The sequence below is a fragment of the Lontra canadensis genome, unplaced genomic scaffold, assembly GCF_010015895.1.
Source record: "Lontra canadensis isolate GAN:19392208 unplaced genomic scaffold, GSC_riverotter_1.0 scaffold1, whole genome shotgun sequence".
Taxonomy (NCBI): domain Eukaryota; kingdom Metazoa; phylum Chordata; class Mammalia; order Carnivora; family Mustelidae; genus Lontra; species Lontra canadensis.
In genome coordinates, this window is record NW_022630995.1 from 5,294,348 (window position 1) to 5,305,449 (window position 11,102).

An 11,102-nucleotide genomic window follows, 5' to 3' on the forward strand; every position below is an offset into this window, starting at 1 on the left:
TGTGTCAACGTTAGGAACAGGTTCACTCGCCCACTGCCACATAATTTAGATCCGTAAAAGGCAAGCATCATACAAATAAGAATCAGTATGATGAAATCCTACTTTTCATTGTGATGAGTCAGAGAATGTCTAAATTTGAGCAAATGCTCTGTTAAGAATGAGTTACTCATAATTAAGTAAAATATTGACTTAGGTTTATTGAAAAGCATTAGATTAATAAGAAACATTATAGAATCAGGTACCAGAGAGCAAGAAAATAAAGGTCTGTGCAAAAGATGTGAGTAAAATATATTTGTCAAAGCAAATGTATAAAAGAGTACATCTGAACACAAGCTTTTAAATGCTTTTCCTGAGTATTCTATGAATTTAAATCTGGGATCATTGAATGTTATTAGTTTTTGCATATGACAGTAAATCTTATAAAAGAACTATTAAAAGTAGGACCCCATTTCTCTCAATACGGAGCTTTTAAATGGAAGATATCAACTATGAGAGCCCTCTGTCTCATAAAGTTCCGTGGGTTTCTCAGGCAGGTTTCAAGTCTTTTATGGAAGTCTGCTTTTCTTATTTTATGGTATAAAATGATTGAAGTGAATTCCATCATTTCCTTCCTAACTCAAGCCACATGTTTAGACTTGAGATTTAAATTCATATTACCTTATTTTCTAGGAAAATTTAGCACTAAGCAATAGTACTATTGCTATTGCTATTATTTTAATAACACTATTAAAAGAAACCTATGCAATTTATTACTAAGTAACTATCCTCAAAGAAATTTCCTTTGTGATGAATGAGAATGCAAAGCCCAAGTATATAGGGTACCTTATTTTTCAAAAAGCCCAACTTGGCCCCATAAGCTGCTCTAGGGTCATTTTTACATATACTTTCATGCATGCTTATGTGGGGATGTTCTTTTTCTTGGAAAGGTTCATCCAAATACAAGACTAAAACCCAGAGCACGTTCAGGGAGGAATACAGGTGTCCTTAGTACAGATACTGATATCACTTCATCAATCTTCTAAGCCCTGGAGCTGGTCGAGTTGAAGCAGCGTTTTTTCTATAATAAAAACAGAAACAAGAGAGTCATGTCTAGAGACTTACTAGAAATTGGCTTTCCCTTAAAGATGTCAAACAAGGAATATTATACATACTGGCTTCCAATTTAGTTTATTGAGCTACTGAAGTAAGTCAACCTCACCCATTTGAAAAGTAATAATAATGAAGAATGAGTATTTGTCTTAAGAATTTCTCATAAATTTAAAATGGTCTCCATTTTGACTACCCATTAAAAGGAAACCCTTCTGTACAAATTGGAATCTGGAAACTCTTGTTATGCCTGACTTACTGTAATGTTTTTATTAATTTTTGTGTCCATTTGGAATGAGGGTTCAAGCATACGACCGACTTATTCTTCTTCCAAACTCTGGGGAAAAAGAAACAAAAATGAAAATAAAGCAGTGTTACATTTTAGTCAATCCTGTGCTTAAGGAGAACTGAGTATAAAAATATTCCTCAGTGAAGTGAAATTGGAGGTGGGCAGTTTAGGATCTGAAGTAGGCGATTTGTGGTGTGAGGTCTGAGGAAGGAGGAAAACATTTGCAGAAAAGTCATGTATGAGCCAGTGGAGCTATAGATGAGGTTTATAGAATCTCAAGTGTCAGGGGTTAATGCTCTGTTGACAGTCTTTCCATGAGTTGAGGTGGACCAAATACATGACCCCAAGATTGGCTCACTTTGAAATCTGTATCATAATACCTTTAAAATGTATTTGTCCACTGGGCTTGGGAGAACGAAATAAACTCCATAAAACATTCTCTTAGAAAATTTTATTTGTAAAAAAATTCAATGAAATTTAATGTGGGAGAGTGACATCTGCATTTTGTTGAACCTCTAGTTAGTGAGACTGTCACTGCTTTAAGAGATTCAACAACAGCAAAAGCAGCAATAATAATTACTGGCTAATATCAATCGAGCCCTTGTAATGTGTCAATCACTATGCTCAGCAGGTAGCATGAATTATCTCAAGTTCACACAAATCCTACGCTAGAGAACTATTATTTCTTATATTCAGATGAGGAACTTGAGGCTTAGGGAGTTTAAATAACTTGTCTAAGACTATACAACAAATATGATGGTAGAGCGGCATCCAAATGAATGTTTCCCACCATCAGGTAGCCACTACTCTACATGGGCAGGATCTGAATGGTTATCAAATGCTGGGCAGTGTCAAATGTTTTCCCTTTGCTGAAAGACATGAGGTTTCCCAGGTGATAGCAAACTGGGACACTCAACTCTATTGGGGTGGACTTCGAACAAAGCAATTTCTTCACATTAACCTTAGTTAGGAAATAACAGAGAGCAAGGATCCAGCCATCTAGCTTTGAAACTACTCTTGTAAATGAATCTTAGAGAGGTCCAAGGGCATAGGACTGTTGGCTTCTTGGGCAGAACCTTCTGATTTGGTTTTTGAGTTCATGATGGAAAATAGATTTCTGACCATCTGGATTTTTATCCCAATTGCTATGGATTTCTCATAATTTCCAGCTTTATTCCTATATCTGACTAAAATTCAGAAACACAGAAATTTGGGGAGAAGATATAAAATCAAATTCTTGTCACTTCAAAATGATTGAACTTGACAAAGAAGAAATTAGGGTGCAATACTTCCTCAGGTTGAGAGGTGAGAGATGACTCATGGTAGAGGATATGTAATTTAAAAAAAGAGAGAACATAGGCAGTAACCTCTTCGCCATCGACCACAGCAACCTCTTTCAAGACATGTCTCCAAAGGCAGAGGAAATAAAAGCGAAAATGAACTTTTGGGACTTCATCAAGATCAAAAGCTTCTGCACGGCAAAGGAAACAGTCAACAAAACAAAGAGGCAACCCACAGAACGCGAGAAGATATTCGCAAATGACACTACAGACAAAGGGCTGATATCCAAGATCTATACAGAACTCCTCAAACTCAACACACAGAAAACAGATAATCATGTCAAAAAATGGGCAGAAGATATGAACAGACAATTCTCCGAAGAAGACATACAAATGGCTAACAGACACATGAAAAAATGTTCATCATCACTAGCCATCAGGGAGATTCAAATCAAAATCACATTGAGATACCACCTTACACCAGTTAGAATGGCCAAAATTAAAAAGATGAGAAACAACAAGTGTTGAAGAGGATGTGGAGAAAAGGGAACCCTTTTACACTGTTGGTGGGAATGCAAGATGGTGTAGCCACTTTGTAAAACACTGTGGAGATTCCTTAAGAAATTAAAGGATGCGGTGCATAAACAATGAATTCTGGAACACTGAAAAGAAATTAAAAAAATAAATAAAAATTTTAAACATTAAAAATAGAGCTACCCTATGACCCTGCAATTGCACTACTGGGTATTTACCCCAAAGATATAGATATAGTGAAAAGAAAGGCCATCTGTACACCAATATTCATAGCAGCCATGACCACAGTTGCCAAACTGTGGAAAGAGCCAAGATGCTGCTCTTTAACAGATGAATGGATAAAGAAGATATGGTCCATAAATACAATGGAATATTATGCCTCCATCAGAAAGGATGAATACACAACTTTTGTATCAACATGAACAAAACTGGAGGAGATTATGCTGAGTGAAATAAGTCAAGCAGAGAGAGTCAATTATCATATGGTTTCACCTACTTGTGGAGCATAAGGAATAACATGGAGGACATGGGGAGACGGAGAGGAGAAGTGAGTTGGGGGAAATTGGAGGGGGAGATGAAGCATGAGAGACTGTGGACTCTGAGAAAGAAACTGAGGGTTTTGGAGGGAAGGGTGGTGGAGCGTTAAGTGAGGCTGGTGGTGAGTATTAAGGAGCGCACGTATTGCATGGAGCACTGGGTCTGGTGCATAAACAATGAATCTTGGAACACTGAAAAAGTAAAGTTAAAAATAGAGAGAGAGAGAGTCTCAGTTTTCTACACAGGCAGAGGAACTGCTCCCCAATAGGTCATGGCTAGACTTGCCATCTCTAAGGTTTTTTTTTGTTTGTTTGTTTTTGTTTTTGTTTTTCTTACTTAAACTCAATAAGCCAACATATAGTACATCATTAGTTTCAGATGTGGTGTTCAACAATTCATCAGTTGCATATACCACCCAGTGCTCACTGACTTCTCTGAGTTTGAGGACAATAATTGTGGTTTAGTTAGAACCTTCATTGGTGAAGACATTAGGGAAAGTGTAATGCCTTTTTAGTGAAAGATTTTCATATGGGGTATTTTTAATATCCCATATTTCCTTTTTACAAGTTGAATCCAGCCAGTGCGAGAGACCCAAAGCACATAGCAAAGTGGGACAAACAAAAGTAGCTGCTTACAAACATTTCTAAAGTCTAAAGAAGTCCAAGGGAAGGGCTGCTGATGAAAATGAAGTCAGGAACGCCATAAGCAAGATGCTGCACCTAATACTTCAAGGTATTGTGGGTGCTTGGTTCATAAAGATAGATCGAAGAAGGAGAAATCAAAGTTCCAAGTAGTTAAACCAAAAGATCTATAAACTCTATTTAAAATATTAAATGTAACAATCCAACATTGGTTGTACCTCTATTCTATGCCAGGTAAGGGATAAAGCATTGGGAGTAGAGAAACAAAACTGATCCCTGTCTATAAAGAACTTATTTTCTGGTGGGAGTGAAAGAAAGAGAGAACCACAAACCTGATTATTTCAACATAGCAATGTATAATAATCACAGCTAAATTTTACTGAACATTTATTATATTTATTACTGTGCCGGACACTGTACTATGAGTATCACATGCAATGTGTAAATTCTCATTTGATGTGCTCTGGAAAATGCTAGGATAGAAGCATGAGCAGATTTCTCTGAACGTACTGAAAAGGAAGGGTCACAGAAAAACATTTCAGTAAAAGAAAATACCTATTGAATTTCTTGCAGCCACTACTGTCCCCTTAGCTTAACTCTTCAAGTTGATCTGAAAGCTAAAGGACAGCTCCATAAAAACAGACGTTCAGGCCCAGGACTGTTGTGAATACATATTTTCTTGCTCTTTAAGTTCTGGGGAGCAAAGTGCCTGCTTTTGCTGTCAATTCGAATTTGGTGGAGAAGAAAAGAGGTTCAGTGGGGGAACACCTGGGTGGAGTCCTGGTTCTTTCTCTTTCTACTGGTATGCCTCAGGGCAGTCAGTGAACCTTCCTAAGCCTCGGTTTCTGCATCCATAGAGGAGTGATAACAGTAGATATAACTTAATAGTGCTCTTAAAGGAATAAGACGAGTGAATGTGCATAAGACACTTAGCTCAGGGCTGAGGCAAAATAGACATTTAACAAATATTACTGAGTCTCATTATTAGCTTGAGAGTTGTAAGCAACTCTCAAAGTAAATCACTTTGAGATTCTTGAATACTATGCTGTATACCTGAAAGTAATGCAACATTGTATGTCAACAATACTAACAAATACTCTATGGCAATATTTGATCTGATTTTCATGGGGAGAAAAGAATCAGGTAACTTTTTCTCCTGCAACTTACATGACTTCTTTGTTTGGGCACCCATTCCCAGGAAGGAAGACCCGAAGCTTGTCAATGTGGTTGACCGGGATAAAGGCCGAGGTCTCTTGGATGCATTTACACTTTAAGTTTGTATTGTAGGCCTCCAGAACACCTGTAAACACAAGCAGTTATTTTAATCCCCTGGCATATAATGCATAACTTGAATTTAATTACTAATCTTTCATATGATACATTTGAAGATTTAAAAATTTCAAGTCAATGCTTTCACCCAGATGCTTTTAGTTTGTGTATTTCTGCTTGTCTTGGCTTATTTTCAAACATTTTCTACCAAAACCTTAAAGAAAAAAATAAAATAAAATCAGCTTTCTAAAAACACAACACCTATTGAAATTTGCGATAGTGTTATATTGGTGCTCAGGTGATTGTCTGTATAATAAAATTTGAGAACCACCACTCTGGGGACTTACAACTCAGTTATAATTAATACAGTGTTAAGTCAACTGATCTTCGCTCCAAACACATAAAAACCGAAGATATGAATTCCTTACAGTGTCCCCAGAGCAATAATAATCTGTAACAGGATTGTTCTTATCATGCTCAAATCACCTCCTCCCTTGTCTCTCCAAAGAAATACGACGGAAGAGTTTTTGTTTTTGTGTAATATGTTGGTCCTCTGTATCAGTTGGATATCATTACCAACCAAAGGCCAATAATTAAAATTCAAGACTATTTTTATTCAACACCACCAGTGATTTGTACTAAATACTTTTATAAGTAATCTATTTCATGTATTTTAATGAATTCTACCTTCTTTAAATCCAGTGTCTACCACCATGTTTGACAAGCATTTGAAAGAAAAGGGATATGGCTATCAAGGCATTTACAATTTGGTGGAGGAAACCCATGAATAAAGAGTAAAATGTCACAGAATGTTGTATTTCACACCCAAGATCCAAACAGCATGACGAGAACAGAGAACCTTGGCAGGGCGATGGGAAAGCTTTACGGAGGAAGAGAGAGGGGAAGGTCTTGAAGAATAAAAATAGCACGTGAAGAAAATAACAACTGGAAAACAATTCCTTGCACTTTAAGAACAAAATTTGTTTTTTACACCTGGGCAGAGCATATCATTCTACACATGCTTCAGCTTTCTTCAGCTGTATAAAAACTTATCCCTTCAACTAGGTGTTTATCTACTTATACAAACATAGTCTTCCCATTTGGACTTGGAACTCTGCTTCTTTGCAGAAAGCATGTACCTCAGTCCCCGTGTTGTGCTTACAATTGTTCATGTCAGAGCTAGCCATATAAAATCACGCTAAACATTCCCTGTAGGAGACCAACCTGTTGAGATCAATTATCTTTAAACCCTATAAAAGGTTTAGTCAGAACGGGTAGAATTGAAAGGTGGAGCAAAGAAGTTGTACATGGGAAGAGTTAGTTAATAGAGCTGAATCTGAAAAAGACCAGGAATAGACAAACCCAGTAGAAGCCACATGGACACAGGACTTCAGTTTCTCCATCTGTGGTTAAGAATCTTAATGACATACGTACTTCTAGCCTCTAAGAGTTAAATCTCTAAGCACCTTACTTTTAGAAATGTAGGAGCAGTTCAGTAGTTCCCCACCCCCCCACTAGTCCTATCGCTCCCCATATTCTAATTGAAAAGAAAGAAATGGCTGAAGACTATTTCTGCACAAAGCACAATAACAAAATATATGAAAGTTCTCACCATGGACATGAGGGAGGCTGCAGACCAGTAGCATGAACAGCAGAGATCCCAGGGTGAACCTCATTCTGCCTCAAGGTGGAGTTCAGACTTCAGCTCTGGGTCTGAACTGTGGGTTCTGAGCACAGAAACTCCTATTTATTATGCCAGTGAGGGCCCTCCCACTGTCTTTGTCTCCAATAGGTCAGCTGTGTCATCATTTTTAAAAGTCCCCAAATACTGCTGAGCTTGCTTTTTTTGAACTCCCCTTGCAAATTTTATGAATTGGCTTCAGAGCACTATAACTATAATGAAATATTTCTTGAAAATGTAGACTATAACTGGTAGGGATACTGCAGAAATTTGGCATGGAGAGAAAGGGAAAAGACATCAGACTGGTGTTTCCACAGCATTCTCTTTAGGATGGCTATCTGTGAACATGGCTTCGATAGCTTCTCTTAGTGGAGGGTCAGCAGGCTTCTCAATGACATTTGAATGCATGCTCCTGGAAATGAGGGACCCTGTCGAGCACACCCTTGTGCCCTGTAAGAAAGGCTATCTAGCCTTTGGCGGGTGCTCAGTAAGTATCTCCTTATATACAGATTCCTATGCTGACTAGGTTACTGTTTTTCTATCAGAATCTCACACCTTTTATTTCATTATCTGAAATCTATAATTATGTATGTAATTTGACCATTCTGGAAATCCGGAAAGGAGCAAGTGTGTGTCTCCTCACTGGTGTGCCTGTGTCTTGATGAAGAAAGGAGGCTTTGAGGAAGAGGGTCCTTCTGTCTCTGGGATACAGGTTCTTGAGCTTGAAAGCCAGGTGTCAATGGAGGGTGTCATGAAATTTCATCAGACACCAAAGAGAATATTACAGTTCACTTAACAAAGCATATGGGCAGTTTGGTTTTGATCCTGCAAAATAGACCATGAGGACAATGAGCCCATAGCCTTAGCTCCCTTGCTAGTAGCTCTTTGATAGAAAGAAAGAAAGGAAGGAAGGAAGGAAAGAAGGGGATGTGGATAATGGGGGTCTGGCCTGGAGTACCACTGGGCTGTCCTAGGAGTGTACAGGTTTGGATTTAGGAAACCAGACCCACTGAACCACTGAAAAATCAGAAGTTTGGGCTTCCTGGTGTGGCTTCTTATACAATTTGATTTTTGCTACTCACTTAGCATTGTAGATGTTTAGCATCTCAGATGCTCCGTGTTGTATGGGGTGGGGGTTGTGGTGATGTCACACAGCCTTAAAATAAGCAGTTCTCTTGGCCTGAATGACTGCAGTGACTGAAAACTCATCAGTGTTGAGGCAGTCTATCCCAATGTTTGCACCACACCAGTCTAGTTAGAAAGTTCTCCGTATGCATTTGTGAAAGCTACTTCCTTAATAGTTTAGTCAGTTTCTCCTACTTTAACCCCTTATCACCATATGAAAACAATTCTAAATGCTCTTTCATATGATAGGACCCCAAATATTTGAAGACACAGTAAGTGCTAGTTGGGTCCCTCAGGAAGCAGATGCTGAAATGATGTTAGAGTAAAAGAAACTTCTTTTTAGAATGACTCCTGTCATAGATAAAATAGGGGAAGAGCACAGGTGGCCAGGGAGAGCCTCAGACTGCAGTGCTGGTCCCACAAAGTCTATGACAACCTAATGGGGATATCCTGAGAAAAGACTATTAGAGGAGCCCCATAATGGGCAGAAATATCCAGGTCCTACCACCCCTGCCATGCTCAGTCATTGGGGCTTCTCTGGAACAGAATGGTGTCTGGTAGAACATGCAAACAGATCCTGGGGATGTTAACAGCTGGAGGCTGTCAGCTAACTATATTTCTCATGGCTGGCCAGCAAGTTATTTCTTTAAGGGAGATCTGAGCAGTGGAACTCCATGGTTGTCACATAGGGTTATTAACTAGAGGTTAAAAGCACAAACTATGGAGTCACCCAGTCAAGGACTTTGGACAGGTCACTTAATTTATCTATGCCTTGTATTTCCAGTTTTCACATGGGGATAATACTAACTTTAAAGAATTGTTTGGAGAATGAAATCATTCAATACATGTAGAGTTCTTGGTAGAGTGCCTGACACATATAATATATTCAATAGATAACCTGCCTGTTTGTCCATTCATCCGTCTATCCATCTATCCATCTAACTATCCATCCATCCATCCATCCATCATCAACAAGGTCTTAACTAATTTCTACTCTAAAACCCACATGTACACATTTCAAAGGTAAATATCTCTAAGTCCTTTAACTTATAATGCAGTTTGAAGTTCTCTCAACTTCTTTCCATTACTTTTCTTCAAAAAGATAAACCACTATATGGTTTATCTTTTTGAAATCTGTTGGGTCTTTTTCATTGTTTCTCCTAAATCATGACTGCTCCCTTTTTGCCCTCCCATACTTTCACTGACTCACACACACATACACACAAACTCATGCACACACACATCTAAACACCGTAGTACCCCAAGTATGGCTTTGCCAATGCAAACTAGAGGAAGCCCATTACCTCTTTTGTCATAGGGACTATTTTTCTATTGATGCATTCCTAGACTGGATAACATTATTCTGGTCAATTATATTTAGTAGGTAGAAAATGAAATTTGTTTCTTTTGAAAATGGCCAATTTCTTTTTTTTTAATTTTTTATTTTTTCAGCGTAACAGTATTCATTATTTTCGCACCACACCCAGTGCTCCATGCAATCCGTGCCCTCTCCAATATCCACCACCTGGATCCCCCAACCTCCCACCCCCCGCCCCTTCAAAACCCTCAGATTGTTGTTCAGAGTCCATAGTCTCTCATGATTCATCTCCCCTTCCAATTTCCCTCAACTCCCTTCTCCTCTCCATCTCCCCTTGTCCTCCATGCTATTTGTTATGCTCCACAAATAAGTGAAACCATATGATAATTGACTTCCTCTGCTTGACTTATTTCAGTCAGCATAATCTCTTCCAGTCCCGTCCATGTTGCTACAAAAGTTGGGTATTCATCCTTTCTGATGGAGGCATAATACTCCATAGTGTATATGGACCACATCTTCCTTATCCATTCGTCCGTTGAAGGGCATCTTGGTTCTTTCCACAGTTTGGCGACCGTGGCCATTGCTGCTATAAACATTGGGGTACAGATGGCCCTTCTTTTCACTCCATCTGTATCTTTGGGGTAAATACCCAGTAGTGCAATGGCAGGGTCATAGGGAAGAATCATATCAAAAAATGGGCAGAAGATATGAACAGACACTTCTCCAATGAAGACATACAAATGGCTATCAGACACATGAAAATGGCCAATTTCTATGTTTCATTCATTGCATCTTGTGCGATTTGATCTTGGGAACCAAGTGTAGAAGTTTTACATTTGCCTCTGTTATATGTACTGTATATTTCCTTGTTAGAGCAAAAATGAGTGATGCTGATGACAGCAGAAAGAGCATAGTGGCAGAGGTACCCGAAAGAGGACTCCGAGTAAATATAGGAAATTCCCCCATTGGCTCTTGCTAAACATAGGACCACTGGGTCAAGGAGCTAATTCCAGAGCAATTCTAAAGTTTGCTTTTGGTCCTTTTAATGCCCTGAATTCTGGATTTGTTTATCCTGACTAAAGGAGTCTTATACCTGCCGTCCCCAAGGTAGAATTGGAGGTTGGGTAGCTCTCTGGTAGCTAGAAGTTTCAAGTATGATTCCCCATGATCTCTTTTATAGCAGGGGTAAAAAATGCAAAGAGTCTGATTTCAAGAAAAAAAAAAACTGAACTGATGGATTTAGGGCCCAAGCTGATTTTATTTTTAAAATAACACTTAAAGATAACTTTGTTTAAAAACATAAAAACACATGGGGTTCCTGGCTGGCTTAGTTGGTTTAGCA

General features: G+C 38.6%; 1 protein-coding gene across 1 annotated transcript; it reads right to left on the reverse strand.

Moving 5' to 3' along the window:
* Positions 1-1,002: 1,002 nt before the first annotated feature.
* CXCL13 (C-X-C motif chemokine ligand 13) lies at positions 1,003-7,349 on the reverse strand. Its single transcript, XM_032883816.1, has 4 exons — positions 7,249-7,349; positions 5,535-5,667; positions 1,346-1,423; positions 1,003-1,057 (listed from the first exon to the last, which is right to left on the reverse strand). Exons 1-4 carry the CDS (start codon positions 7,310-7,312, stop codon positions 1,003-1,005), a joined length of 330 nt encoding a protein of 109 aa, XP_032739707.1. The 5' UTR covers positions 7,313-7,349.
* Between the last annotated feature and the right edge of the window lie 3,753 nt (positions 7,350-11,102).

Excerpts from the sequence above, each read along its gene's own strand:
- CXCL13 (XM_032883816.1), bottom strand. The coding sequence starts at position 7,312 with ATGAGGTTCACCCTGGGATCTCTGCTGTTCATGCTACTGGTCTGCAGC. Across the intron at positions 1,424-5,534 it reads TGCCCAAACAAAGAAGTCAT|AGTTTGGAAGAAGAATAAGT; the intron begins GTAAGTTGCAGG and ends CTTTTTCCCCAG. Across the intron at positions 1,058-1,345 it reads AAATTAATAAAAACATTACA|AAAAAACGCTGCTTCAACTC; the intron begins GTAAGTCAGGCA and ends TTTTTATTATAG.